General features: G+C 38.7%; 3 protein-coding genes across 3 annotated transcripts; 1 reads left to right on the forward strand and 2 right to left on the reverse strand.

The window, feature by feature from the left end:
• The first annotated feature begins 3885 nt into the window (after nt 1–3885).
• On the forward strand, nt 3886–9777 carry LOC585367 (lengsin). The gene is made up of 2 exons (XM_003725016.3): nt 3886–4350; nt 7685–9777. Exon 2 carries the CDS (start codon nt 7710–7712, stop codon nt 9054–9056), a length of 1347 nt encoding a protein of 448 aa, XP_003725064.2. The 5' UTR covers nt 3886–4350; nt 7685–7709; the 3' UTR covers nt 9057–9777.
• A 3130-nt stretch (nt 9778–12907) lies between these two features.
• Nucleotides 12908–15912, reverse strand: LOC585390 (lengsin-like). The gene is made up of 2 exons (XM_785221.2): nt 15391–15912; nt 12908–14549 (listed from the first exon to the last, which is right to left on the reverse strand). The coding sequence occupies exon 2, from the start codon at nt 14518–14520 to the stop codon at nt 13174–13176; it is 1347 nt and encodes a 448-aa protein (XP_790314.1). The 5' UTR covers nt 14521–14549; nt 15391–15912; the 3' UTR covers nt 12908–13173.
• Nucleotides 15913–19911: 3999 nt separating this feature from the next.
• Nucleotides 19912–25345, reverse strand: LOC585406 (lengsin-like). The gene is made up of 2 exons (XM_011670145.2): nt 25225–25345; nt 19912–22167 (listed from the first exon to the last, which is right to left on the reverse strand). The coding sequence occupies exon 2, from the start codon at nt 22136–22138 to the stop codon at nt 20792–20794; it is 1347 nt and encodes a 448-aa protein (XP_011668447.2). The 5' UTR covers nt 22139–22167; nt 25225–25345; the 3' UTR covers nt 19912–20791.
• Between the last annotated feature and the right edge of the window lie 816 nt (nt 25346–26161).

Consider the following 26161-nt stretch of genomic DNA (forward strand, 5'->3'; position numbering starts at 1 on the left):
ATTTGATGTTTCAAAAAAAGTTTTTCGTAATCAAGAATAGTTAAATAAGGGCCTTTATTTGAATACTTTTAGATGTAAGCTTTATTTCTCAAGAAAGATAAAGCAGGTCAAATGAAATTGTCACATACTTAAAAAATTACAAAACTTGGTAAGGGTATGAATAATTTGGTTGAAAATTGCATACATACATACATATATGTAATATATGTTTATAATATTGACATATTTTAAAGACAATTACGTATTAATAATAATAATAATAATGGTGGCTTCTTTAATTGTGCACATGTCCGTCGCGTTGTGACGCTCCTGGCGCTGCCCAGATTATTACCCTGGATTTAGCAAGGCGGCCATTGCGGCGCTCTAGCATTTCAAGGAATTAATTCCTGCCAGGTACCCATTTACATCACCTGGCTTGAGTGTGGAAAATGTAGATCAGATGTCTTGCCAAAGGACATTAGTGCCGTGGTGTGACTCGAACCGCGGACCTTGTGATCGACAGTCCAGCGACGAATCCACTCGACCACGACACCTCTATATTAATCTCCGTAGGCATGGACAAAACAAACAGAACAAATTAAAAAACCAACATTCTTATTCTTAATCTTATTCTTATTCTTATTCTTAATCTTAATCTTAATCTTATTCTTATTCTTATTCTTAATCTTAATCTTAATCTTATTCTTATTCTTATTCTTATTCTTGTTCTTATTCTCATTCTCATTCTCCAAAATCATCCAATCCAAACAAAAATAATTAATTGAAGAAAAAAAGGGAGAAAAAAACTAATGAAACATGACATTACCTTCGCAAAGATTTCTATAAGATTGATCACATAGGACGTGGAACAAACTGGAGAAGTAGTGAGATAAGGTGACGCAGTTGTAGGTGCTACTGGCGGGAATTCCGATGTCTGCCCACCACCAACCTTTAAGAAAGCGAGCCATACAAACAAAAATACGAGGTAGAAGTGAATTTGTTTAGCTTCAGACATTTTTGCACCGAGCTGTCCTTAACCCACTCCAAATAGTGATAACCATGCATACCCCGCAGTTGAAATAGAAATAAAAACATATCCAGAACTCCTTTCGATGGAGGTGTTACCCCTGTATTAAACAAATCGTAGGTCCATGAAAAAGTGTTGGGTATATATAACCACATATGACGGTAATTATGTGTGCGACTGTCGCTTGTACAATTATATTTTAGATTTATGCACATAATATTTAGTTAGAGACGACTGTGATTCGACAAAACATTTTCAAAAATTGGATATGATATTGCCCTAAAGTTAGACGGATACATCATTACTCACATAATGATTAATTTCTGCATTTTGTAAAGAGTCGGGCTGGCCTGTCAAAATTTCAGATTTTTTTCCTGTGAAAGAATAATGACCTAAAAGAAATTCGCCCCAACTATTTTTCTGACATTCTGGGCTTTTGAATAAACCAACATTTCGTTGGCGTCTCATCGTTTCAAGCTGTTAATCAGATATACGACAGCTGCTATTTGGTTTGATTTATTTAGTCTTCAAATGAACATAACACGTTGGCGCTATACTTACTACTATTGATATCTAACTTAGTCCCGTCTTCACATGGGTAGGTACCCTCCATAGGTTTATACGTACATCCGACCCAGAAGCTTCCCTCATAGCCTTGGTATGTACTGGTGACAGCATGAAGCTCATCGTTACTATTGGGAACGAAGAGTGTCCCACCGATCGAGTTACATCGTGAAACCGCTTCGGAATATGTTATGATCCATTCATCGACCAAGTACTTGTAGCACCCGTGACCAATGCTCTCCCATCCATTGGGACATACTGCATCTTTAGGAAGAAATTTAGGGATTAAAAAACATGATGATGATGATGATAATAATAAAGATAATGATGGTAATGATGATAATAATACTACTCCTACTACTACTTCTACTAATCATGATAATATTAATGATAAGATTAAAGTTGTAAAATCTGTTTAAAAAGTTGTGGGCAGCAAGATCATATGGATGGTAAAAATCTCGTTAAATTCGTCATCAAGTTTTATTGGTAGGCCTATATTTTACGATTTTTCAGTTATTCTTATCGAAAATAAGACTGATTAAATCATTATATTTAATCAAAATTTACCCTACGATGCATTTTTATTTTACTTCCGATTTCTTTTTTACTCGAACTACTACACCCTAAATCAACATGTCAAAACGATAAATAGTGCATTTACGTGTGAACATAGTAATTACCTGTGCGTTGAATGGTTGAAGAAACAAGCAACATGATAAGAAAGACCAACATTCTTGGATCACACGACGTCACACTTATCGAAATGACACCCATTTTAGAGAAACAAAATTTGTCGAAAAGCCTTCGATCCCAAATGATACAAGATCTGATCAGATACTCTCGAAATGCGTCAGATATATATATATATCTAAACGTCAAACGTCGAATAGGTACTAATTGTTTCGTCCTTCGTCAAATATGAAAAAAACATTAAAAATGCATCCGTGTCAAGCATGGATACGGAGGGAACCAAATTACCTACATTTCAGGGAAGTTAAAGAAGAAGTCGTGTTTCGGATAAAGGTGGGAAATGACTTGCGAGCTTTTTCATTCTCTTTGTGTAGTATACCTTCACCCTTGTGGTCTGCTATCCACTTTCAAGACCCAGTTCAAGACATACCTATTCTACACGGCTTACAATGATTAGCCACTACTCCAGTCTTTCCAAGTTGAATCATGAAAGGTATTTCTTTAGACATATTTTGATCAGGCAACTACATACTGTCGCTCTACAAAATCCAAGACTGGATTTAATTCGATTGAAATGTGGAAGACTATCACCGTAGTAAAGTCACATGATAAGACTACAGTGCACTTTAGTAATGCCCTCATGAACTTTGCGACTATTGTAATGCCACATGAATGTGTATAGTCCCATAGTAGTCATGAGCAGTGCTTTTCCATTGCTTTCATTGTGTTTGTGAATGACAGGAAGGTTGAGTTTAATAATCTGTCACCATTTTGACGATTCCACAACTTCACAATATACACTCTTTTCATTATATCTCTACGTAATCATTCCCTAAAAGCTTCTAGAATTTTTTTTCTTCCCACGATACACTTGTATGCCCAGAACTCAACTTTACCTTAAATAATATGAACACAATTGAGTTCATTAGACCATGGACCTATGATTAGACCGAGCGATCCGAGCACGTAAACGCGTAGGATACGGGTGTGCATTATTAATTTTAATATGTGTTACGATCTCACTTTTGTGTCGTGTTCCTTATTAATTTTCTCCATTACCAAAATTGATAGAATTGTGTGAAGCTGCATATTTTATGGCTCTATATAGAACCACATTTTTGAAATGGTAATGAAATCCTAAACGTTCAATTAATTCAATTAAAAAAGATCTGATCGTGGAACAAATTTTAAAAATAGAACAACTTTATATCTCACAGATAACCTTGGGCGTCTGAAGGGGAAATGGGGAAACGCCCCCGCCCCAAAAGGTTCTCAACCATTTCAATCGCTATGAAAAAAATCATTCTATGCAATTATAATGCTCTTGAACTGAAACCTCATAAATTTAGGGCCAGGGAGGTGATTTTGAAACTGTGTATCACCATCGGGTAGGATGTGTTGCAACCCCCCCCCCCCCCCCCCCCCGCCACGAAACCGATACCAACGAAATGTGATATCAATATATTGAAATAATTTTAGTCATGTTGATCAGGATGCTTATTTGTTTGAATATATATATATATTTTTTTAATTTATTATTTTTTTTTTTTTGGGGGGGGGAGGTTAGATATCTGCTTCTTTTAAATTCGAAGTTAGTATACAAAATGCCATCGATGGCTTGTTTTTAAACGCGTGTGTTGCACCCACCCCCTACCCCTCTCTCTATCTCTCTCTCTCTCTCCCCTCTCTCTCCCTCAAGCCATCCAGGGTCAAGGATTCGGTGCATTGCTGCCAACCCATTAATGGCCTCCAATATTGACTTCGAACCTGATCATGGGCACAGTGGACCCTGCACTGTTATGCTACTGCGCACTATATTTAGACGGTGATCACACAGTATACGTATAGTTAACGACAATATTCCGAAAGATTTCGTCGGGTTGAAGTTCAATTTTGAAGCATAATATGTGCAGCATCTTACGATTTTTGTCTTCATGCATGCATGCACATCGGCTGCTTCCGAGGATTGATTTCCGTTGATTATTTCAGCTACAAAGCGATCTTAGTATATCTCTACTGCTTTACCAGGGAACGAGTAACAAGTGGTGTCCAGACAGTCGAGGTATAGCCTAACTCATTTGCTTTTCAAGGTAAGCATTCATAATCACCACGTTTCACAAAAGCATAATATTCATTCACTATTCGTTAATTATACCTATACTTATTAAATAAAATATTAACGGTGGAAGAGAAAATAGGAATCTTGTTAAAGTCGATCGAATTTGCAATCAAAATGTCGAGGGGGTCGAATATCCTACCCATCCCGTGACATTTATATATTTGCACTTTATTATCCCCAACATCATTTTTATGTAAAGGAATTATCAAGTTTTTATAAAGGATCACCACGCCTTCAAGGTTACTTTATGTCGCAATCCTTCTTCATGAACGTTGGTGAGGTAGTAATAATTTGTTTATTATCATGATTATGTTGTACATGTTTAATGGTCTGTAACATTGGGGAAAGTCCATGAATAGAGAATTACAGAAATCAAAAGAAATTAATCATCATTATCATTACAAGGGTAATTTAATTCAGCGTAGCAACTTTTTTTATGTTGGGAAGGTTCGTGCAGCCAAAAATGAATATTAAAAGGAAAATGCGCTAACAAAGTGAGAAAGAAAAAAGAGAAGAAGAAGAATTCACATTACGCTACGTAAATTATTATACTCAATACGGCCTAGGATATACTTAAAACATAAACCAGCAAGAAAGAAAAAAAAACCCTGATTTATTCATATAGGCCTACTTATATGCAGGTTTACTGAAACGTTTAAAAAAAACATTAAGTTTATAGTATTGCCAATACATCCTCCCCGTTTGAAGGCCCTTTAAACCAAACCAAAGACAAGAAATCCGGCACATTTTCTCCATTTGGTACCCTCACCCCACCCCCCCCCCTCTCTCTCTCTCTCTCTCCCCCTCTCTCACTCTCTCTCTCTCTCCCCCCTCTCTCTCTTTCTCTCTCTCTTCTTTCTCTCTATATCTCTCTTGCTTCTTGCAACACATTTCTGGATGCGCCACTGTGTATTATCCATTTTTTTCAGTTATCGTGGAATAACTCATGATAAGAATCTCATCAGCGACATCACATAACGTAAACAGAAGCATTATTATGTCAAGTTCCCCCACATAATGCCATCTTTGAGTACAGTACATGTTGTGTGTATACAGAGATGCTATTCATCGCTGTGTAACATGATCCATTGGCGCCATGTAGATTTGCCGGAGGACAAAGTGAATGCTTTCACAGTAGAATCGTTCGCGGCGCCGTGTTACACTTACACCCTCAGTCACACCATCGCAATTATTCCGCACCGGCCCTGTAACTATCGATCTCTTGGCCATAAGGGTCAATGTATTTTTTGGCTCTGTCTCTTGTCGGTATGGCGTCGGTCTTTGTCGTGTGACCAGGGTGTAAATGCACGGTTTACATCCTTGAGTAGGCGATCGAAACAGATTCACGAAGTGTTTTTTTTTTTCTTCTTTCATGAATAACTATTAGGCTTTGAATCCAGACCTGAGTTTGGGGAAAAAACGGAGAAAGGGCTTGATCGCGAATGAGAAAGAGAAGTGACACACGCGCAAAATATAGATAGATAGTGAGAAGGGAGAACTGAGGAGAGATAGGGGAGAAAACTCCCATATATTTCAACAATTACACACTATAGAACAAAGTACAGCTATATACTATTACAATCCTTCAGAAGATAACAAATTAGGCCATAAAAAAAATAATTTGTTGGGTTGTCCTCGATTGCTATTCTGGAGTAGGGGCGGGCAGGCGGATTTTTTTTTTTTTTTTTTTTAATTATTTTTTTTTTAACCTAATTTTTTTTTGTGTCTGTTTTTGATTTTTTTTGTTTTTAATAATCTTTTTTCCTTAAAAAAAAAATCATTGGGATTGTCAAGCATTTAAACAAACAAAGTCTATAAAACACTTTAATATGGTAAAAGACTAGTTTAATGTACAATGAATATCAAGACCAACACAGAAAGTATTTTGGGCTTTGAAATACAGCACCTTTTAATTCGCCATTATACTACTTATAGCTTCTTGCGCCCTCTATGTAGCAAATAATGCCTAATCGGTGACCATTGGTCCCCCATTATCCTCTTTATCTTATATTAACTGAGAGCTGATTTGATGAGATAACCACATGTCCAGTGACCTTGCAGGGTGGTCTAATCCCTCCTGTTAACTAGTACAGATGGGCTTTAAAATGAGTCTAAGAATGCTCAGAACTTGATTTGAATGAACGACATTTTGACATAGAAAAATAAAAATGGCAAGTTCAATAAATACCTAAGTGCGTACTGAATAGACTAACTTGGCAACGGGACGCATTTTGATCATTGCAAATGCAAAAAATGGTATGTCTGGCATTTAATATTGCTCCCCCCAAAAAAATTGAATAAAAAAAAAAAAAATGAATAAAAAAAAATATATATATATTAAAAAAAATATAAAAAAATACGAGCGGCCCGAAAATGACGAGCGGGCGGTCGAGGACAACCAAATGATTTTTTTTGGCCTTAGAGGTAATTGTCGCGTTTAGGACGACAAGATAGATTTCCTAAACAACAACCACATCTCAATGATATTACTGTTCAGTAGGGCGACCCCTTTCGGACAGTTACCCTTCAATAACTCAATCAAAACATTTTTTAAATGCTTACATAAAATTAATACCAAATGACATTGCAATATTACATAGAAAATGAAACTTATTTGTGATTATGCAATATTAATTAATGTCGATAAGTAATCAAAGCATTTATGACACAAGATACATATCCCAATTCAAGTCGAATATTGAAAGAAACTGATAAATCCACCAAAAAGCAGAGCTTTATTTGTTAGGATTACTCCTAAAAGAAGAAAAAAATAGTTTTTTATATAATTTTATTATTATTTTTTTTATCTCAGGGGTGCTCGAAGATAGTTGTCCGGATTCAACTGACAGTTAACTATGCCTTTTATCAAATAAAAGGCTCGCCCTTGTAATCACCCAAAGGAAATGTTAAAGATCTGACTTTTGCAATTAGGTTCAGCCAATATCATCATTATCTGGGGGAAAAAGCGCGAATGCGTTACTCGCATAATTCCTAGATTCATCTACAATGAATATAGCAGCCCAGGCTTTGATGGAGTATATCTTTCTATGTATAAAAACGAAAACAACCCATCATTTACTATTTACCCCTAATTTATGTATTTTGCTTGTACATCCACTTAATTGTCAGGGCTCACAGGGCCATCAAGCTAATTTGCTTATCTTGGTGCCCTTGACAGTTCTGTTTAACATAAGTCCATATTTCTTTATTTATGTTCTAATATATACTGATGTTATTTTGTAATCAGAAATGAAAATAAATAAATTAAATTAAATGTACATATCTTTAAATTTTTGTTGTTACAGATTTTGGAGTCTACAAAGCCGCAACATGGAGCTCATAAAGAAACGTCTACAGGATAATGACATTACCTCGGTTCGTTTCGAACAATCTGACATGTATGGGATCCCACACTGCAGATCCATTCCAACCAGGCATTTCGAAAGGATGGCAACGAAGGGAGTTAACATCTCCATGGGTTTTATGGCTTTCGACCCCAAGGGCCAAGTCGCCAAGAACACTGGATATGGGGAGGAGATTCACAACGCTGATTGCCTCGCCTTTCCAGACCTGGATACCTTTCAGATCTTGCCTTGGTGTACGAAGACGGCTAGGGTCTTGATAGAAGGGGTTTACAATGGTGAGAAGGTGGCTGTCTACCCAAGGGTTGTGGCTAGACGACAGTTAGAAAGGCTGGAGAAACACGGGTTGTCGCTTTGGTCGGCGCACGAGCACGAGTTCTTTGTGGTCAAAGAAGACACCCTGAAACCGTTGCATGATCAGACAAATGCCATTGCGGTTATTCCCATGGCCGCGTACGAGTCGTTTTTCCAGCAGATACTCAATGACCTACCTCAGGCTGGTGTTGACGTTGAATGCTACGGTGTTGAATCCGGGCAGGGACAACTGGAAATCACCTACCGCCCAGAGTTTGGGATCAAAGCTGCCGACACTGCTCACACGTACAAGCTGGGTATCAAGGAGATTGCAGTGAAGCACGGATTAGTGGCAACGTTCATGTCAAAACCATGGCCGGACGTAGCTGGTAGTTCAGCACATTTCTGCCACTCGCTCTGGGACGTTGACGGGAAGGTGTCCAAGCTCTATGATGCTGGAAGCCCGACTGGGTTGTCGGAGATTGGGCAACACTGGGTGGCTGGACTCCTTGCTCACGCCCGAGCCATAGCCGTGCTGATGGCACCAACAACCAACTGCCTCAAGAGATTCAAGCGGCATTCTTTTGCTCCTTGGAACGCCACATGGGGTCCCGACAACCGAACCTGCGCCATCCGCGTCAAGGCAAACGGCAAAACTGGCACATACGTCGAGAACCGGATGGGAGCCAGTGCATGCAGTCCTTACATCAGCATGGCTGCGACTATTGCAGCAGGTTTAGACGGTATCATCAACAAACTCCCGCTTCCAGAAGGCATCGATGGAGCAGGGGATGCATACGAGGAGGAATACATCCCACACGGAACACAGACGCTACCGGACAACATGGAAGAAGCCATTGATGCCTTGCTCTCTGACGATGCTATCACTGCGGCCCTTGGACCAGAGTTTATCAAGTGCTTCGTTGCTACTAAAAGGCATGAAGTGAAACTAGAAAAGGAGGCCATTTCAAAAGGAACAGTTGAGGAGTGGGAGAGAGATTACCTCTTTTTCATTATGTAAGAAGAGTGTCCAGTCGGTCTTTTGAACCAATACCCTTTTAAAGTTAGATTATGTGTATCCTTTAAAAGCAAGTTAGACGACAATTCTTAGTATCCTTTATCATATAGTTTTAGTGTGTACTGTCAATCAAAGGGATATTGCTGTTTTTCTCAGCAATCGTATTTTACATGTATTATACAGCTCAAATCATTTGGTTTGAATTTCAATGTCATATAGTTTGCTGGGGCGTAACGTGGTAATCTCAGGTCAGTACTACCTCGACTACTTACATGTTAACAGACTTTCAAACGGTACCGTCAGATGATAAAACTAACGATGCCAATAATAATATAGGTTTTCTCGGCCAATTTCGCACTTCATTAAATTTAGCGCAAACACCATTTTCGGTTGGGACTGTCATTCAAAAATGCACTTCAATCATTCAGTTTAGAGTATCGGACAAGGAATTTCGCACTTTTATCATTTTTATTCATTCCGTCTAGTGCGTGTGTCAAGATTCATTCGAATCCATTGGCACTTGCCAGAAGGTGATATCGGGCATTCAAATTCGCGAATGGGCAGTCAATTTGGCAACATGTTCATTTAAAGTAACATGTATATTGTTTATGTAGGCCCTATCTATTTGTTCTTCTTTAGTTCCCTAGAAATGAACTGATATTGATTTATCCCGTTCCATTTGCATTGTTGATACCAGACGCATTTTAATCATTGATTAAAAAAAAAAAAAATCGACTCAAATATCCAAAATTAAAATGAAATATATAAACCATACAGTATTACAATATATAATAGAACAAATGAATTATACAAGTAACAAATACTGGTAAGTATCTACGAAACAAAATAAGTTTACAGAGTACATTTAAGTTTTAGAATAAGACAAAATGTATTAACTGAGAGGGGGAGAGAATCTCAGTCATGCTAGGCTTGTTGAGCGAGATGAATTAAGTTCTTGTAAATGTATTTTATGTATCCCTATTTTCGTCACCTCTCAAAGCTATATTACATCAGATACCTGAAATATTGTTTGCCAAGTACTTGAAAACAGCTACAGTGTATTAATTGATAAAGGAAATCTAACCCATGAGTGGTAAATAGATCAATCAAAAATGTTTAAAGTCCATTTAGTGTCTCTAAAACAATCTACAAATCATTCCTGTTTGGTAAATGTTAAATACTACGGTGTGTTCTAGGCAACCTCTTGTGCTGGCGCGTTTCCTTGACGTCTATATCCACGTTTTTTTCTTTTTCTTTCCAGGCAGGTAAATAAATCTGAATTCTTTTTTTAGTACATTTTATATGATGTCATCGTATTGTACCAAATATACAATCTTTGTATCTAGTATCTTCTATGCTTGTCTTTAACTTTAAAAGCAATTATACTTAATAACCTGATTGGTATCATTTAAATCAAGTTCTTGACTTATTATATATTGCAAAATTTAAAAAAAATATATATAAATCAGCTTTATACATCAGCTTCTTAGTAGTTGAATCCTATTTTTGTTCTAGCAATCACTCTTATCTTAGATATAATTTTGATTTGGATATTTTTGGAGTAATAATGCTACAAATGTTGTTTTTGTAACGTGTTTATGTAATAGTATCTTTTTCATTTTCTTTCGTAGTTTGTTCAAAGCGTAAATATTTGTGATAGTGTGTATAACAGCTCTACAAATAGCTCTAATGTTGCCTTTTTTTTTCGTTTGTAAATTATGTCTTAATATCTTTCGTAATCATGTATGTGTACAGTGTTTATGTACACGGGGCTCCGTCGTGATGTGAAATAGTTTTTAAAATATGAGTGAAAGAAAAAAATATATGCGGTGTGGGAGTGGGCGTGTGTATAGGTATGTGGACCTACACATACGTATAATATAGTATACATGCGTAATGTGATGCATGGTTTGCATGTACAATGATTATGAGAATTCCGTCTAATTACTTTTTTGCTACATTAATCTGGTATTTTCTGTATTTAAAAAAAACAAAAATCGATGTTGTTTTTTTAGCAATCACCAGGCATCCAATATTTTTTAAAATTATTAATATCATAATCATCATTTTTGTATGCTTTTATAATGTTGTTCATTTTCGGTGTATGTGAACTTTTGATGTTGTGTTCCTGGATACTTAATAAATACAAAATATTGAAATGATAATAATAAAGACCTTGCTACACAACCTTTTCCAGAGTGAATAATGCATAATTTTAAACATCTCATATTATCACTACATCTGTGGAACAAGGAAAGTGGCAGACTTTTCATGTCATTATGATGGTTCGACAGGCGCGTACACAGGGGGGGGGGTTAAACCCCCCCCTCCCTTTGGTAATTTTTTGTGTGTAAACCCCCCCTAAAACCTAAACCTAAAAAACCTAAACCCCCCTAGACCTAAAAAAGCTGACCTTACCCCCCCCCCCCCCCCCCCCCCAACGGAGCAAAATGTCAAATTTTCTAATTTCGAGACCAAAAAAAAAAAAAAAAATGTGTCCTCTGCGTACGCGCCTGTGGTTCGAGATTATGAAACTAAGGGAAAAACAAAGCGTTATAAATTATAATTAGATCGGAAGACCCCGTATAAATTATGTTCAAGCAAAAACCATCGGTACACATAATATGCAATCGTATTTGTACATGTACATGCGCCCCTACATTATGTATAGTTTTGTATATGGCCATATGGGGTTGGTTTATGCGAATAATTAAGACGTATACAAAAAAAAAGAGATACAATTTGTCACATCTTTCTAAATGTAAAACTATTCATAGATATTCTTATTTGTGTACACCCTTGAAACACTGAATGATATTACCGAAGAAAAGATAAATGTATAAAATGAAAATGCATTGACAACATGAAGTTTTGTCATATACAACGCATCATAGCAAAAGCTCAAAAGACCTCGTTTTCAAGAAAAAACATCTGGGCACATAGTATTCAATGTTATTTGCACTGTGAACATGCTGGACAAAATGACTTAAAATGATCTTGCCATGCAATTAATGTCTTAAATCCCAGCGAAATGTCTTAAAACAGTCCATTTTCGATCGCGGACCCAAACGGTCTTATTGTGATCTTATGGCATTCTTTTTGAATAAGATCATTAAAAGACTAGTTTCAGGCTGTTCGCATACAACATGGGCCTATGACGAAGGTCGTGAGCCTTATATTAGTTTGACAGTTATACTCGGTCACTATTCAAAGCAAGACGACTAATAACGATCTTAATTTTAACTCATTTTGACTTGGTGGAAGTCCGTGGTTCGGAAGACCCGACCACTAAACTGAATTAGGTTTTCATACACGTTGAACCATCTTTTGGTTTCTCTCTCTCTCTGCTAAATAATCCAAACAACATATTCAACCAAGTAGAATCATTATTGTCAAACGAATTTGTCCTGAAATTTCAAGTTGTTACTGCACGTCATAGTAGAATTACAAAGAACAATGTCGAACGATTGTCGCTAAAATTCAGAAGATGTTGATTAGATTGCTTTTCCCTGAAAATTACCATGAGACATCAAGGTATATAGAAATATGATCGACAAACATGATATTGTCTTGAAAACATTCAGAAAACATGCTGCTATTACTAGTACAAATACTACATTAATTATGTCATATTGTCTATTGTCATGATTGAATTCTCTACTTAGTTCCTTTTTCTATTTTATTTAATTCAAAATACATATTCTATTCGAGGTAAAAGGAAGGCAATGACATATGAGAGAGAGACAGAGAGAGACAGAGAGAGACAGAGAGACATAGAGAGAGACAGAGAGAGACAGAGAGACATAGAGAGAGACAGAGAGAGAGAGAGAGAGATACAAAAAAGCGCTAGGGAAAGCATAGCCTGCGTTCAAACTCAGTATTCGTTAAATCATCGTAAATCATACATTCACCCTAAATTTGATTATGGCAAATATGTTTTTATACAACCACTGTATGAAACAAATCTTTTCCGCCAACAGTAACTGAGAAAATGAAAGTTTATGAAATCTTATGTATAGAGCAAATTGGAGTTTATGTTTCACTGATGGCTGGCTTACAATTTTAACAAAAGCACAGTCAATAAATTGTTATTGAAACATAGAACGGCAATTGTACATGTTTACATCATATAAAATAGATATTTCCTCTCCCACTCTCCGCATTGTCCTTTGGCTATTGCCTCCTTTTCCAACTTAATATCGTGTCTCTTTGCTGCCACAAAGCATTTGATGAACTCAGGGCCGAGTGCTTCAATGATGACTTTGTCTTCCAGCAAAGCTTCCACTGCCTCTTCCATGGTCTCAGGTAGCTTCTGAGTTCCTTCTGGAACATGCTCGTCATTATACGCATCTCCTTCACCATCAATGCCTTCTGGAAGCGGGAGTTTCTTGATGATACCATCTAATCCTGCAGCAATGGTTGCGGCCATACTGACGTACGGATTACATGCGCTTGCTCCTATCCGATTCTCGATGTAGGTGCCTTTTTCTCCTTGTTCCTTGACCCTGATGGCGCAGGTTCGGTTGTCAGGACCCCAAGTGACGTTCCAGGGAGCCATGGAATTGCGTCTCAATCTCTTGAGGCAGTTTGTGGTGGGTGCCATGAAGACGGTGATAGCTCTGGCGTGCTCAATGAGTCCAGCCACCCAGTACTGTCCAATCTCCGACAAACCAGTAGGGCTAGAGGCATCGTAGAGTTTCGGAATCTTACCATCAGCATCCCAGAGCGAGTGGCAGTAGTGCGCTGATGAACCGTATTGATCTGGCCATGGCTTAGACATGAACGAAGCGATGTATCCGTGCTGAAGTGCGATCTCCTTGATTCCCAGTTTGAAGGTATGAGCTGTGTCGGCAGCCTTGATCCCAAACTCTGGACGGTAGGTGATCTCCAACTGTCCTTCTCCGGCTTCACACCCGAAACACTCGATGTCAACACCAGCCTTAGGAAGATCGGTGATAACCTGCTGGAAGAAAGAATCGTAGACCGACGAGCAAACTGTTGCTAAACAGAATGTCTCAGAGTCCATTGGCTTCAGAGTTTCTTTGTTCACGAGGTAAAATTCGTGCTCATGGGCTGACCAAATGGACAGATCTAACTCCTTCAAGCGCTCAAGTTGTTGTTTGGCAACAACCCTAGGGTAAACAGGTACCTTCTGCCCATTGTATTCTCCTTCGATCAAGACCCGAGCAGTGTTGGAACACCATGGTAGAATCTGGAAGGTGTCTAGGTCAGGGAATGCCTTGCAGTCAGCATAGTGGACCTCTTCGCCATAGCCGGTGTTCTGAATAGGCACCCCCTTCGGATCAAATGCCATGTAGGTAAGTGACATGTTGACTCCACAGGTAGCCATATGCTCGAAGTGTTTGACCGGGATAGATCGATTATGAGGAATTCCGTAGGTCTGCGATTGTTCAAATCGGACAGTCTTGATGCCATTTTCTTTCAGTGATTTCAAGATCTTTTCCATGATTACTACAAAAGTTTCTAAATAGCCTCCTAGAGTAAAGAGAAAAAAATAGAAAAAGATGTGTGTTTGTATGTGTGTGTGTGTGTGTGTTTGTTTGTGGGTAACTTGGAAACTGCTAACCTTGAAAAAGTGAATATCAGACAACGCAAATACCTGTAAAATAGCGTATCAAGAAATTGGGTTTGCTTGGTGGAGCAGATCCCGTGCCTCCAAAGAAAGATAATTGTTATTTAACAACGTCACGTATGCTTCCTAGACGCTACCCGCCGTGTTTTTTAATTTGTCGTGCCGACCTAATTACTTCGTTCCATTGGTTCTTCGCGTCGAGTCGGGCTGTTGCGTCGTTACACAACTTTTGTGAAAACATTCCCATCTTTTTTGGTTTGCTTACATCTTGTGCTATAGACATCAACTTACATTTTTACTTCAGATGTGAGCGAAATACAAAAATGGAATAAGTAATCTTTAAATCATTTTTGCAATTTTTCAAAACATCTTTCCCGATATAATGTCGACAGAAAATGTTGCATTAACAACTTCATCACACATTAATTTCTCTAACATTTTGTGCATACACAGCGTAAATAGGGACTTTTAGATTTGCACAAATACAACGCGGATTGCTACGATCGACGTCCTTTTAATGCACTGCCTTGAATGGACGTCACACGTATCAGTCCACTCAAATCTAAAAGTCCCTGTTATGACCAAATTAACGCCCTAAACAAAACTTCTGTTCAACATTATTAGCAGGCATTCCTATTATCATGATTACTTCGAACAGACATCTATATCCACCTCAAACTATGCATTACCACTCACTTTGATACAGGGTTAAACTCAATATCTATTTCTATAAGCATTACTTACTTATAAAGACTGTCAAACAGTTGTACGAAAACCTTATCAACGGTAATCCGCTTGTGTCTCTAACACAGGCACAACAACAACATGCACTTCCCCCTTGAACGTGACAAATGTGCTTTCCCCAAACTTCAATACAAACATGTGTGTTAAAACACTAACGTGGGCGGCGTATTACACAACCAATTATCCATCCGCGAAACCGTGTGTAATATGTGTAATGAAGTAATTTGCATCATCGGATAAGTCCGCGATCTGCATCAGATATAAACTAGTCCACATTCCCATAGGCTACCACCCAAAAAAGTGAGGATTTTTTTTTACATATTCATGTGTACATCAGTGCTTATGTTTCTGGTTATCTTTATCATATAGTATTGTCAATAATTTGTTACTACATGTATTCATTGCAGAAGTAATATACAGTATATATACATAAGGTATCTATACTGTATATTAATTATGCCATAAATTGAGCATGTTAAGAGGCTCCAAAGTTTAGATTTCAACATTGAGCTGGAAATTAAATAAAACTAATGCCAATAAAAATGAAAGCATTTCAAGTTTATATCAAATATAAACTAACAAGCAAAAATAATGATATTAAATGAAATGAATATCACTGAAACAAAAAAGGCTGTTCTTTCGCAGGTCCGTGCACAATAAAAAAAAAAATGTACAATTTTAAAATAACACATGGGCTATCATAACATAGAAATATTGAAAATCAACAAAGAACATAATTAAAAAGAAGAAGACAAAAGTAAAATAGAGAAGAAGATATGTTACTACCACCCAACCTACCCCCCCCCCCCATCAGCAATCAGCAATCAGTTCTCTTCAATCAACGTTTTTTTTTTTAATTTGTTATAGTTATACTTATATAAATAAATATTTAAGTGTAAGGTGTAGTTGTTGAAGTTGTTAAGCCTTAAGGTAAAATGTCGAGGATGGAGGAAGTGGGTATCAGGAAGGAGGGAAGGGGTGAGAGAACTTTAAAATCGTAAGAGATCTTGGGTTTACAATTTCAATTCCACTTGTTTACTTTTCTACTATATTTCTTCAATCTCAGCAACCCCTCCCCCCATGTGAAACAAACAATTTCCCCAGATTACCAATCATCCCGTTTAGAAGACACTGACAAAAGGCACTAACTTAAAAGTGGTTGTATTTCAAGCGGCAGCCGAAATCCAATTGGATAGCTAGACGGACAACGGGGTTTTATACATCAAATTATCGTCAGATGAGCATAATAATTTTATAACTTATTTGTGACACTGGCAGGTCACGAATTGGCGAAGGGTCTAGGGGGCGGAGCCCCTGAAACTCAGGGGTTTTAGGCAATAAATTACGGTCAGATGAGCATATTTTTATACCGTATTTTTGACACTGGTAGGACACAAATTGGTGTTGGGTCCAGGGGGCGGAGCCCTCAGAAGCTCAGGGGTTTTATACATCAAGTTTTCGTCAGATGAGCATAATTTTATACCTTATTTGTGACACTGGAAAGACACGAATTGGCGTGGGGTCTATGGGGCGGAGCCCCCGGAAGCTCAGGGGTGTGAGGCAATAGATTACGGTCAGATGAGCATCCAGGGGCCCACCTTAGGGCCATTGGTTGGGTTCGGGGGTGGGGGGGGGGTGGCAGAGCCCCGGAAGCTCAGGGCTTTAGGCATTTAATTATGTCAGATGAGCATAATTATACATTATTTGTGACACTGGCATGTCATTAATTGGCATGGCGTCCAGGAAGCGGAGCCCCCAGAAGCTCAGGGGTTTTAGGCATTGTATAACGGTCAGACAAGCATGCAGGGGCTGCCTTAGGGCCCCTGGTGGGGTCGAGGGGGTGGAGCCCCGGAAACTTAGGGGTTTTACGGTCAGATAAACATATTTTGATACCTTATTTGTGACACTGGAAGGACACTATTAAATTGGCGTGAGGTCCACGGGGCCGAGACCCCAGAAGCTCACGGGTTTTAAGCGTTAAATTACCGTCATATTAGCTTCCAGCCATCCGCATTAGGAGCCTAGGTGGGTCCAGGGGGCAGAGCCACCCGAAGTCAAGGGGTTTTAGACATTTAATTACGGTCAGATGAGCATATTTTTATACCTTATTTGTGGCACTGGTAGGTCACTAATTGGTGTGAGGTCCAGGGGGCAGAGCCCCCAGAAGCTCAGGGGTTTTAAGGCATTTTAATGGGGGAGGAACACTTTTTCTATGTGCTTCTGTGTGCTTCCTTTCTTTTTCTTTTTGCCAGGGGGGGGGGGGCGCCCCCCCCCCCCTGGAGTCGCCTCTGGTTCGTGCACTCCTTCATCGGTATACTTTTGTACATGGCCATATGGAATTTGGTTTATGCGAATAATTAAGAACAAAGAAATACAGTTTGTCACATCTGTCTAAATGTAAAACTATTCATAGTTATCCGTATATGTATGCACCCTTGAGACACTGAATGATATTATCAAAGAAAAGATTAATGTATAAAATCAAAATGCATTGAAAACATGAAATTCTTTCATACAACGCATTATATAGCAATAGCTCAAAGGACCTTGTTTTCAAGAAAAACAATCTGGGCACATTGTATGCAATATTATGTGTATGTATAGGCCCCCTACATCTGTACAGCTTCATATCATGTACATGGGGTGGTTTTAAGCGAATAAGTAAGACGTATACTGAAGAAAAAAAAAGAAATACAGTTTGTCACATCTGTCTAAATGTAAAACTATTTCTAGATATATTTATTTTCATACACCTTATAAAACAATTAATGATATCAATATGGAAAGATTGATATAAAAATTAAAATACATCGAAAATACGATATTATTTTCCCATTCAAGTCAAGTGCGGCGATGTCTTGTAATAGGGACTTTTAGAATTGCACGTTGACAGCCTTGAGTGCAACGTGTGACGTAATTTTAAGGCACTGCGCATGCGTCACGTCGTCTCAGTCGGCGATCGAGAATGCGTCAACCTTGATTTTCCTAAATCGAGTACGGTACTAGTATATGCCGCGTGCGCATAAACTATACAGTTCCTCAGGTAGACAAAGGAACATCCCTTCCCTGCTATTATGTAAAAATGTGTAGAACAGGTGTTCACCTGTTCTACACATTTTTACATAATAGCATTGAAGGGATGTTCTACCACGTAGCAATAGGCCATTTTCGTAATGTTACCAAATTTAATGCACAGGTCTTTGTGAAGTGCCTCAACACAAACTATTTCATTCACCTGATAGGAATAATAGTATTTCAATAGACAGAATCCTAACTGCATTCATTATAGTTGTTGCCAGCTAGGTTGGACAAACATTATGGCTTGACCTACCTAGCAACACTTAATATATGCAGTTGCATTCTGACTCTTGAAATACTATTATTTCTATCAGATGAATTAAATAATTTGTATTGAGGCACTTCACAAAGACCTATGCATTAAATTTGGTTACATTACGAAAATGGCCTATTGTTGAGAGTAGAATGAGGAACTGTATATTTTGTCCTCTTTCTTTGTCTGTCATGTTCATATAGTGTTACTTCCTACATGCATGTATATCGTTGAGTGCAATCTAAAAGATTTCTAATTGTAGTCAACATGGGCAGTTGAGTACGTTGACACGCATGGTCAGTTGGCGTTCGTCGTGTTCTCGTCCACTCATTCTAAAAGTCCCTAATGACAGGCAGACAGGCCGGGGGATAGCGACACTTGAGTATTAAAGCTCACTATGAACATGACTGACAATGAGAGAGGACAAAATATACAGTTCCTCAGGTAGACAAAGGAACATCCCTTCACAGCTATTATGTAAAAAGGTGAATATGCATGTGACACCTGTTCTACACATTTTTACATAATAGCAGTAAGGGATGTTCCTTTGTCTACCTGAGGAACTGTATATTTTGTCCGCTCTCATTGTCAGTCATGTTCATAGTGGCTAACGATATTTTTTACAATAGGATTTCGCGTTTCGCAGAATAAAACTTGACATGGTAGTGACACGTAAATTATGTTCATCATCATTTTGTTACGTGACATAGCAACCGAGAGTAAACATTTCATATTTTCTAGAATCTAGAATTTTAGACTTTTAGAGCACTAATGATCGCACAGAAAAAGTCAAAGTCCGTATCTTTTCTCTTTGCTCCTAATGGGTTCCTAGAGCATTAAATCATAAATTTCCCCCTCTTTTTCCCCTCTCGAAGTGCTCTTCCAAATTTTAGGGATACCACCCCTTGAAGAAAAAAAATCCAGGTAGAGGCATCCCCAGCCTTCCCGTACCCCTTGAACCACCGATTCTGCATATCGTGATACAGGCACTTTGCGAAATTTGCATTCTCTATGTTCTTGTTAACATACAATGGAATCTCTCTATATATGTATTTCCTACGGTTTTAATATCTAACTAAAAACATGATTATATTTCTGGAAAGAGTGAGACGTAGTATTCCAGAGGGCTATAGACAGAAAATATAATGTGCTGTAGCTGAAAGTCAGTATTTGCTCCACTTTTTTTTTTTTTTTTTACTTTTCTCTCGACATTTTCGAGAACGACCCTCCCTCCGAATATTACCATAACTTTATTAAATCCATGATTCAATTTGATTTACTTCGAAACTAGCAAATGAATACAAATCTTTTAACAATTACTTGCAACATCTTTTAACAATTACTTGCAACATCTTGCATTTACCGTTTATCGATCATGAGGGGACAAATGAGAATGAATAATTGATATTAATTCTATCATTTTGAAGCACTGTTAAAGGGGAAGTCCACTCTAATATTAAGTTTGTTTTAACAGGAGCAGAAAATAAGAGAAACAGGTCAGTGAAATATTGAGCAACAACCGATTAAAGATTAGGAAATCATGAATTGTTGAAGGTGCAATCATCATACACCAGTTGGCAACTCTGTGACGTATTTTTCGAGCTCTCCTCAAATTCGTCCTGTACTAAAAATAATGATTATATTTTCCCTTAAGAAACTGTTCAATCGTACATTCACCCTAAATATAATCATTGCAAATATGTTTTTATACAACCCCTGTATGAAACGAACCTATTCATCTATAACTAAGAAAATATAAGTTGAAAATCTTCTGTACAGAGCAAATTGAAGAAGAGCTCACAAGATACGTCACAATGTTGCCAATCTGTGTTTCACTGAAAACAATTTCGTAAATTCATAACTTTCCTTTTTTTAATCGGTTATTGCTCAAACTTTTACTAACTTGTTTCTCTTATTTTCTTATTTTGTTAAAACCAATGTAATATTCGGGTGGACTACCCCTAAGTGTCTAATTAAAACCCGGATGAATGATATTTCTCTGTCTGACTTACAATTTTAACAAAAGCACAGTCAATTGTTATTGAAACATAGAACGGCAATTGTACATGTTTACATCATATAAAATAGATATTTCCTCTCCCACTCTTCGCATTTTCCTTTGGCTATTGCCTCCTTTTCCAACTGAATATCGTGCCTCTTTGCTGCCACAAAGCATTTAATGAACTCGGGGCCAAGGGCTTCAGTGATGACTTTATCTTCCAGCAAAGCTTCCACCGCCTCTTCCATGGTCTCAGGTAGCTTCTGGGTTCCTTCGGGAACATGCTCGTCATTATACGCATCTCCTTCACCATCAATGCCTTCTGGAAGCGGGAGTTTCTTGATGATACCATCTAATCCTGCTGCAATGGTTGCAGCCATACTGATGTACGGATTACATGCGCTTGCTCCTATCCGATTCTCGATGTAGGTGCTCGTCTCTCCATCTGCCTTGACCCTGATGGCGCAGGTTCGGTTGTCAGGACCCCAAGTGGCGTTCCAAGGAGCAGCAGAATTCTGTTGAAATCTCTTGAGGCAGTTTGTGGTCGGTGCCATTAAAACGGTGATAGCTCTGGCATGCGCAATGAGTCCAGCCACCCAGTACTGCCCGATCTCCGACAAACCGGTAGAGCTAGAGGCATCGTAGAGTTTCGGAATCTTACCATCAGCATCCCAGAGCGAATGGCAGTAGTGCGCTGATGAACCGAATATATCTGGCCATGGCTTAGACATGAACGAAGCGATGTATCCGTGCTGAAGTGCGATCTCCTTGATTCCCAGTTTGAAGGTATGAGCTGTGTCGGCAGCCTTGATCCCAAACTCTGGACGGTAGGTGATCTCCAACTGTCCTTCTCCGGCTTCACACCCGTAACACTCGATGTCAACACCAGCCTGTGGAAGATCGGAAATAACCTGCTGGAAGAAAGAATCGTAGACAGACGAGCAAATTGTTGCTAAAACGAATGTCTCAGAGTCCATTGGCTCCAGTGTTTCTTTGTTCACGAGGTAAAATTCGTGCTCATGGGCTGACCAAATGGACAGATCTAACTCCTTCAAGCGCTCAAGTTGTTGTTTGGCAACAACCCTAGGGTAAACAGGTACCTTCTGCCCATTGTATTCCCCTTCAATCAAGACTCTAGCAGTGCTGGTACACCATGGTAGAATCTGGAAGGTGTCTAGGTCAGGGAATGCCTTGCAGTCAGCATAGTGGACCTCTCCGCCATAGCCGGTGTTCTGAATAGGCATCCCTTTCGGATCCAATGCCATGTAGGTAAGGCACATGTTGACTCCATGGGTAGCCATATTCTCGAAGTGTTTGACCGGGATAGCTCGATTATGAGGAATTCCATAGGTCTGCGATTGTTCAAATCGGACAGTCTTGATGCCATTTTCTTTCAGTGATTTCAAGATCTTTTCCATGATAGCTCCACAAGTTTCCAACTGACTTCCTGGAGTAAAGAGAAATGAAAAAATGAGGTAGGGGATTAATGAAACCTTGGAAACTGCTATTTTGAAAAAGTGGATATGAGAAAACGACCAAAAAAAACAGCGTAAATGTTGTATCAAGAAATTACGTTTGTTGGAGGGAGCAGGTGCCGGTCCTCCAAAGAAAGATAGTTGTATTAACATTAGTATGACAACGTCACGTAGGCTACCTAGGTGCTACCCTCCTTGGTTTTAATGATTATTGGTCTTGGCGCCTTCCTTCATTCCATCGGGTCTTCGCGTCGGGTCGTCGGGTTGCTGCATTACACGACCTTTCTTGATTAACGCTGTCGGGTTTCACGATATTTTGTAAACTCTGCCCCTAGATTCGCAAAAAGGCGGGTAAACTTAAAAAGATGGTCCTAATGAAGACATGTATATATATATATATATATATATACAGTGCGTCCCAGCAAAAACGAAACCGAGAAGTATCGATGTTTTATCATAACTTAATCACAACCATAATTAATGAATGATACATATTTGGAAAGCTTAGAGTCACGTGATGCATATTTTACGCATGAGTGATTAAAAGCAATTTGAAGGAAGGAAACCAAAAAGTAATTTGGCGGGCGGTATCTGAATTTCAAATAAAACTCATATTTCTAGAAAGTTCTTTTTCTGCTATTTCATATGATACCTCAATCTGGAAATATGAGCCAGGAATAACAAAGTTCTGTTTGTTTAAAGTAGCCCTTACATTTTCATAATTTTAACAAACGAATTCGTTTTCACTGGGTGCCTGCCGTAGCAAAAAGCAGATTTGACAAAAGACTTAACTCCGTTTCGTCGACAATCAGCCATGCATGAAGACTCTCGTCTACGGCTGATTGTTAACGAAACGGAGTTAAGTCTTTTTTAAATTGCGTTTATTGATACGGCAGGCAGCCAGTGAAAACGAATTCGTTTAATAAAATTATGGAAATGCAAGCACTACTTTAAACAAACAGAACTTTGTCATTCCTTGCTCATTTTTCCTGATTGAGGTGTCATATGAAAGGGCAGAAACTCAACTTTCTAGAAATGTGGATTTTTCTTCGAAATTCAGATACCGCCCGTCAAATGTCTTTTTGGTTTCCTTCCTTCTAATTGCTTTTAATCACTCATGCGTGAAATATTCATTAATTATAGTTGTGATTAAGTTATGATAGAACATCGATACTTCTCGGTTTCGTTTTTTCTGGGACGCACTGTATATATATATATATACATTTGTGAAAACATGCCCATACAATCACACAATGACGTGGTGTATTTTGCTGGCCTTTTACGAACACTTGTGATTATTTATCTCGAATTAAAAAAGTGTCGGTCGAGACGCGAGTTTTCGAAGATATGCTGTGGTTTTTAAAAAAGAAAGAACCCGGTAAACTGGACCCGACACTTTGGCGATATGAGGGGTATATTTCACAAACAATACATTTGACTATTCGGTAATTAGGGCTTGATTATTCATAAAAGTTCGTGTAACCTGAAGACGCGAAAAGCCGATGGAACAAGATAATCCGGTGACCACTCCCCCGCCCCACCCCTCTCCCTTATGACTATTACATTTTTGATACCCCATAAACTTTGGCCATTTCAGGAAATTTACAGCCCTACGATGTTGGTGTAGTGCATCTCCTAAATTGTCAGAAGGTCCGGGAGACCGACATAACCGTCTTGCTGGCTGTCGGTTTCGTGAACCCTCGGATGATTTTTCAGTAGGACCACCTAAAGGACATTGTCCGCCTAGTCATCCCATTGGATTTTGCCTGCCGCTTGGCTTAAAACCACTGATTTTTTTTTCCGAGACCCATCATGGTGTGCGATCGTATGCTACGCTTAGACTATGTTCCCGGCGGCCACGGCAATCACGTTTCAGGCCAACGTGGACAAAACGGGATGGACGTGAGACAACGCGGGGGACGGAATGGGTAAACGTGACTAGCCGTGATTGCCATGGATGCCGGGCCAGATTTTCAAACTGTCACAAAATTTGCCACGGCAGTCACGGTGCGGATGAGAAACCTTGTTGGCCGTAGGTAAACGGGTGGACGCAACAAACCATGACAGTACGTATAAACAGGCCGTAACAAAACTTGGAGGCGGTCCGTTAGTGGGACGGTTTACTTGCCCGGCGTTCTACTACGTTTTGACACGGCGCGAGCGGTCAACGGATACAATGTTTGCTATTGCTTGGAACTCTTGGGAGGCCTCTTTTTTCATACCGTGGGCAAAAAGGTGCTCCAAAGCTACACGGCGTCCACGGTTCATCCGTAGAAAACCTTGCCAGAACGTGAACAACCTGTCAGACCTTGATCAGAACGTGAGAAACGTGAGGGACCCCATCTGAATGTAACGGGCCGGGAGGGAACGTACTGACATCCTTGGTAGACCACGGGTCGAACCGTAGTCCCGTCGCGGATACCGTGATAGGCCGTGCGAAAACTTGGAAAGTCCTAACGAAACTTGAACACAGAGACAAAAATGGCCAAAATCCCGCGGTGCACTACGCTTCGGGCAAACTAGGCTGCCGTGGCCGCCGGGAACAATTATAGTGTAAACGTAGTACTAGCATGAGGACGCTGACTTGCCCTTTGAAAATTTGAAATTAAAATAGATATAAAGTCATCATTGTGCATTCGGAAATTCGTTTTGCGCTGGAATAAGTTTACCAATGAATTTACAAATATAATCATGTAATCATAGACAATACAGTAATGGTTGATCATTATAATGGAAAATCCATTTATGATAGCTAAAGCGGCATATTAAAGTGTGTATAGGTTACAAGAAATCGATGTCATAAGAAATCAATTTTATACCGTATACACCACGGTAGGTAAAATGATAAAAAAACGCTGCACTTTTATAATGCCATCGTTTGAAACACGGTCTGCAATCAGTATACTTTTATTGGCATAGGGTGTGCATGTATCATTAAGTGAACTGAAATTGGACAAAAACTTTAAATTTGTACTTTCCAATGGTGACAAAATGAGTATCGATGCAAATAAACTAAAATCTTGACTTACCTGTAATACTTTTGACGAAACAATTAAGTACTCTAAATGTCTAAGGTCTAAAGATCCGTCGAAATCAACTCCGGTGTTTAAAAGCTTCTCGTTCTCTACCTGGGCAAATAATGTATGTAGTCAGCATTCCACCTGTAACATTAAGGTCTAGACGTAGATTTTATTGCGACAATCCTGATTGTTTGCAGATAAAGTAGAACTTTGGACTACCCTTGTTTGATTTTGTAGTTAAAATTTTAAGAGTGGTTCTTATCTTATTTGTTCTTTGTTGCTCATGTGTGTGTGTGTGTTGCCAGGTAACGGGGGAATTGTCACAATGGCTTGGACGGGAAATCGTGAGGATCGGAAGATTTTTGTTTGTTTCTCCTTTCATCTTCTCCCCCCCCCCCCCCCTCTCTCTCTCTCTCTCTCTGCCTATTAGCTCCGTCTATGTCCCTCTCTCTCTTTCTTTCTTGTTCCTCATTCTTGTCCTTATTGACTTCCCCTCTATCTTAGATCTTTTACCTCATGCTTAACAATTTCACAATTTTTTTAAAAATTTAGTTAGTAGAAGGCGGATTCTTGTTTGTTTGGGTGTACAAAGCACCGAGCTGACTGCTTCATTTAGTTGATAGTAAAATTAAGTCCTTCTTCAAGCATTTAGGTGTATTATATTCAAAGCTGTACTTATGCTGTGTAATAAATATGTGCAGAATTATCTCCAAAAAAATATTTAAAAAACAATTTCACCATTTTTACTTCTTTGCCCTTTATTTGTGTCCGTGATATTCATTTTATTTATATTGTTATTTATCCTCGTTAGTTTGTAATTAATATGAACTTGACATGCTTTAATTTCAATTACATCAGTTTTTATTTAATTTCCATCTCAATGTTGTACATCCAACTTTTCTAGCCTCTCAACATATTGAATTCATGGCAGAACTAATATATATAT

Source organism: Strongylocentrotus purpuratus, unplaced genomic scaffold, assembly GCF_000002235.5.
Source record: "Strongylocentrotus purpuratus isolate Spur 01 unplaced genomic scaffold, Spur_5.0 spur5_scaffold_11, whole genome shotgun sequence".
In the NCBI taxonomy this organism is placed as follows: domain Eukaryota; kingdom Metazoa; phylum Echinodermata; class Echinoidea; order Camarodonta; family Strongylocentrotidae; genus Strongylocentrotus; species Strongylocentrotus purpuratus.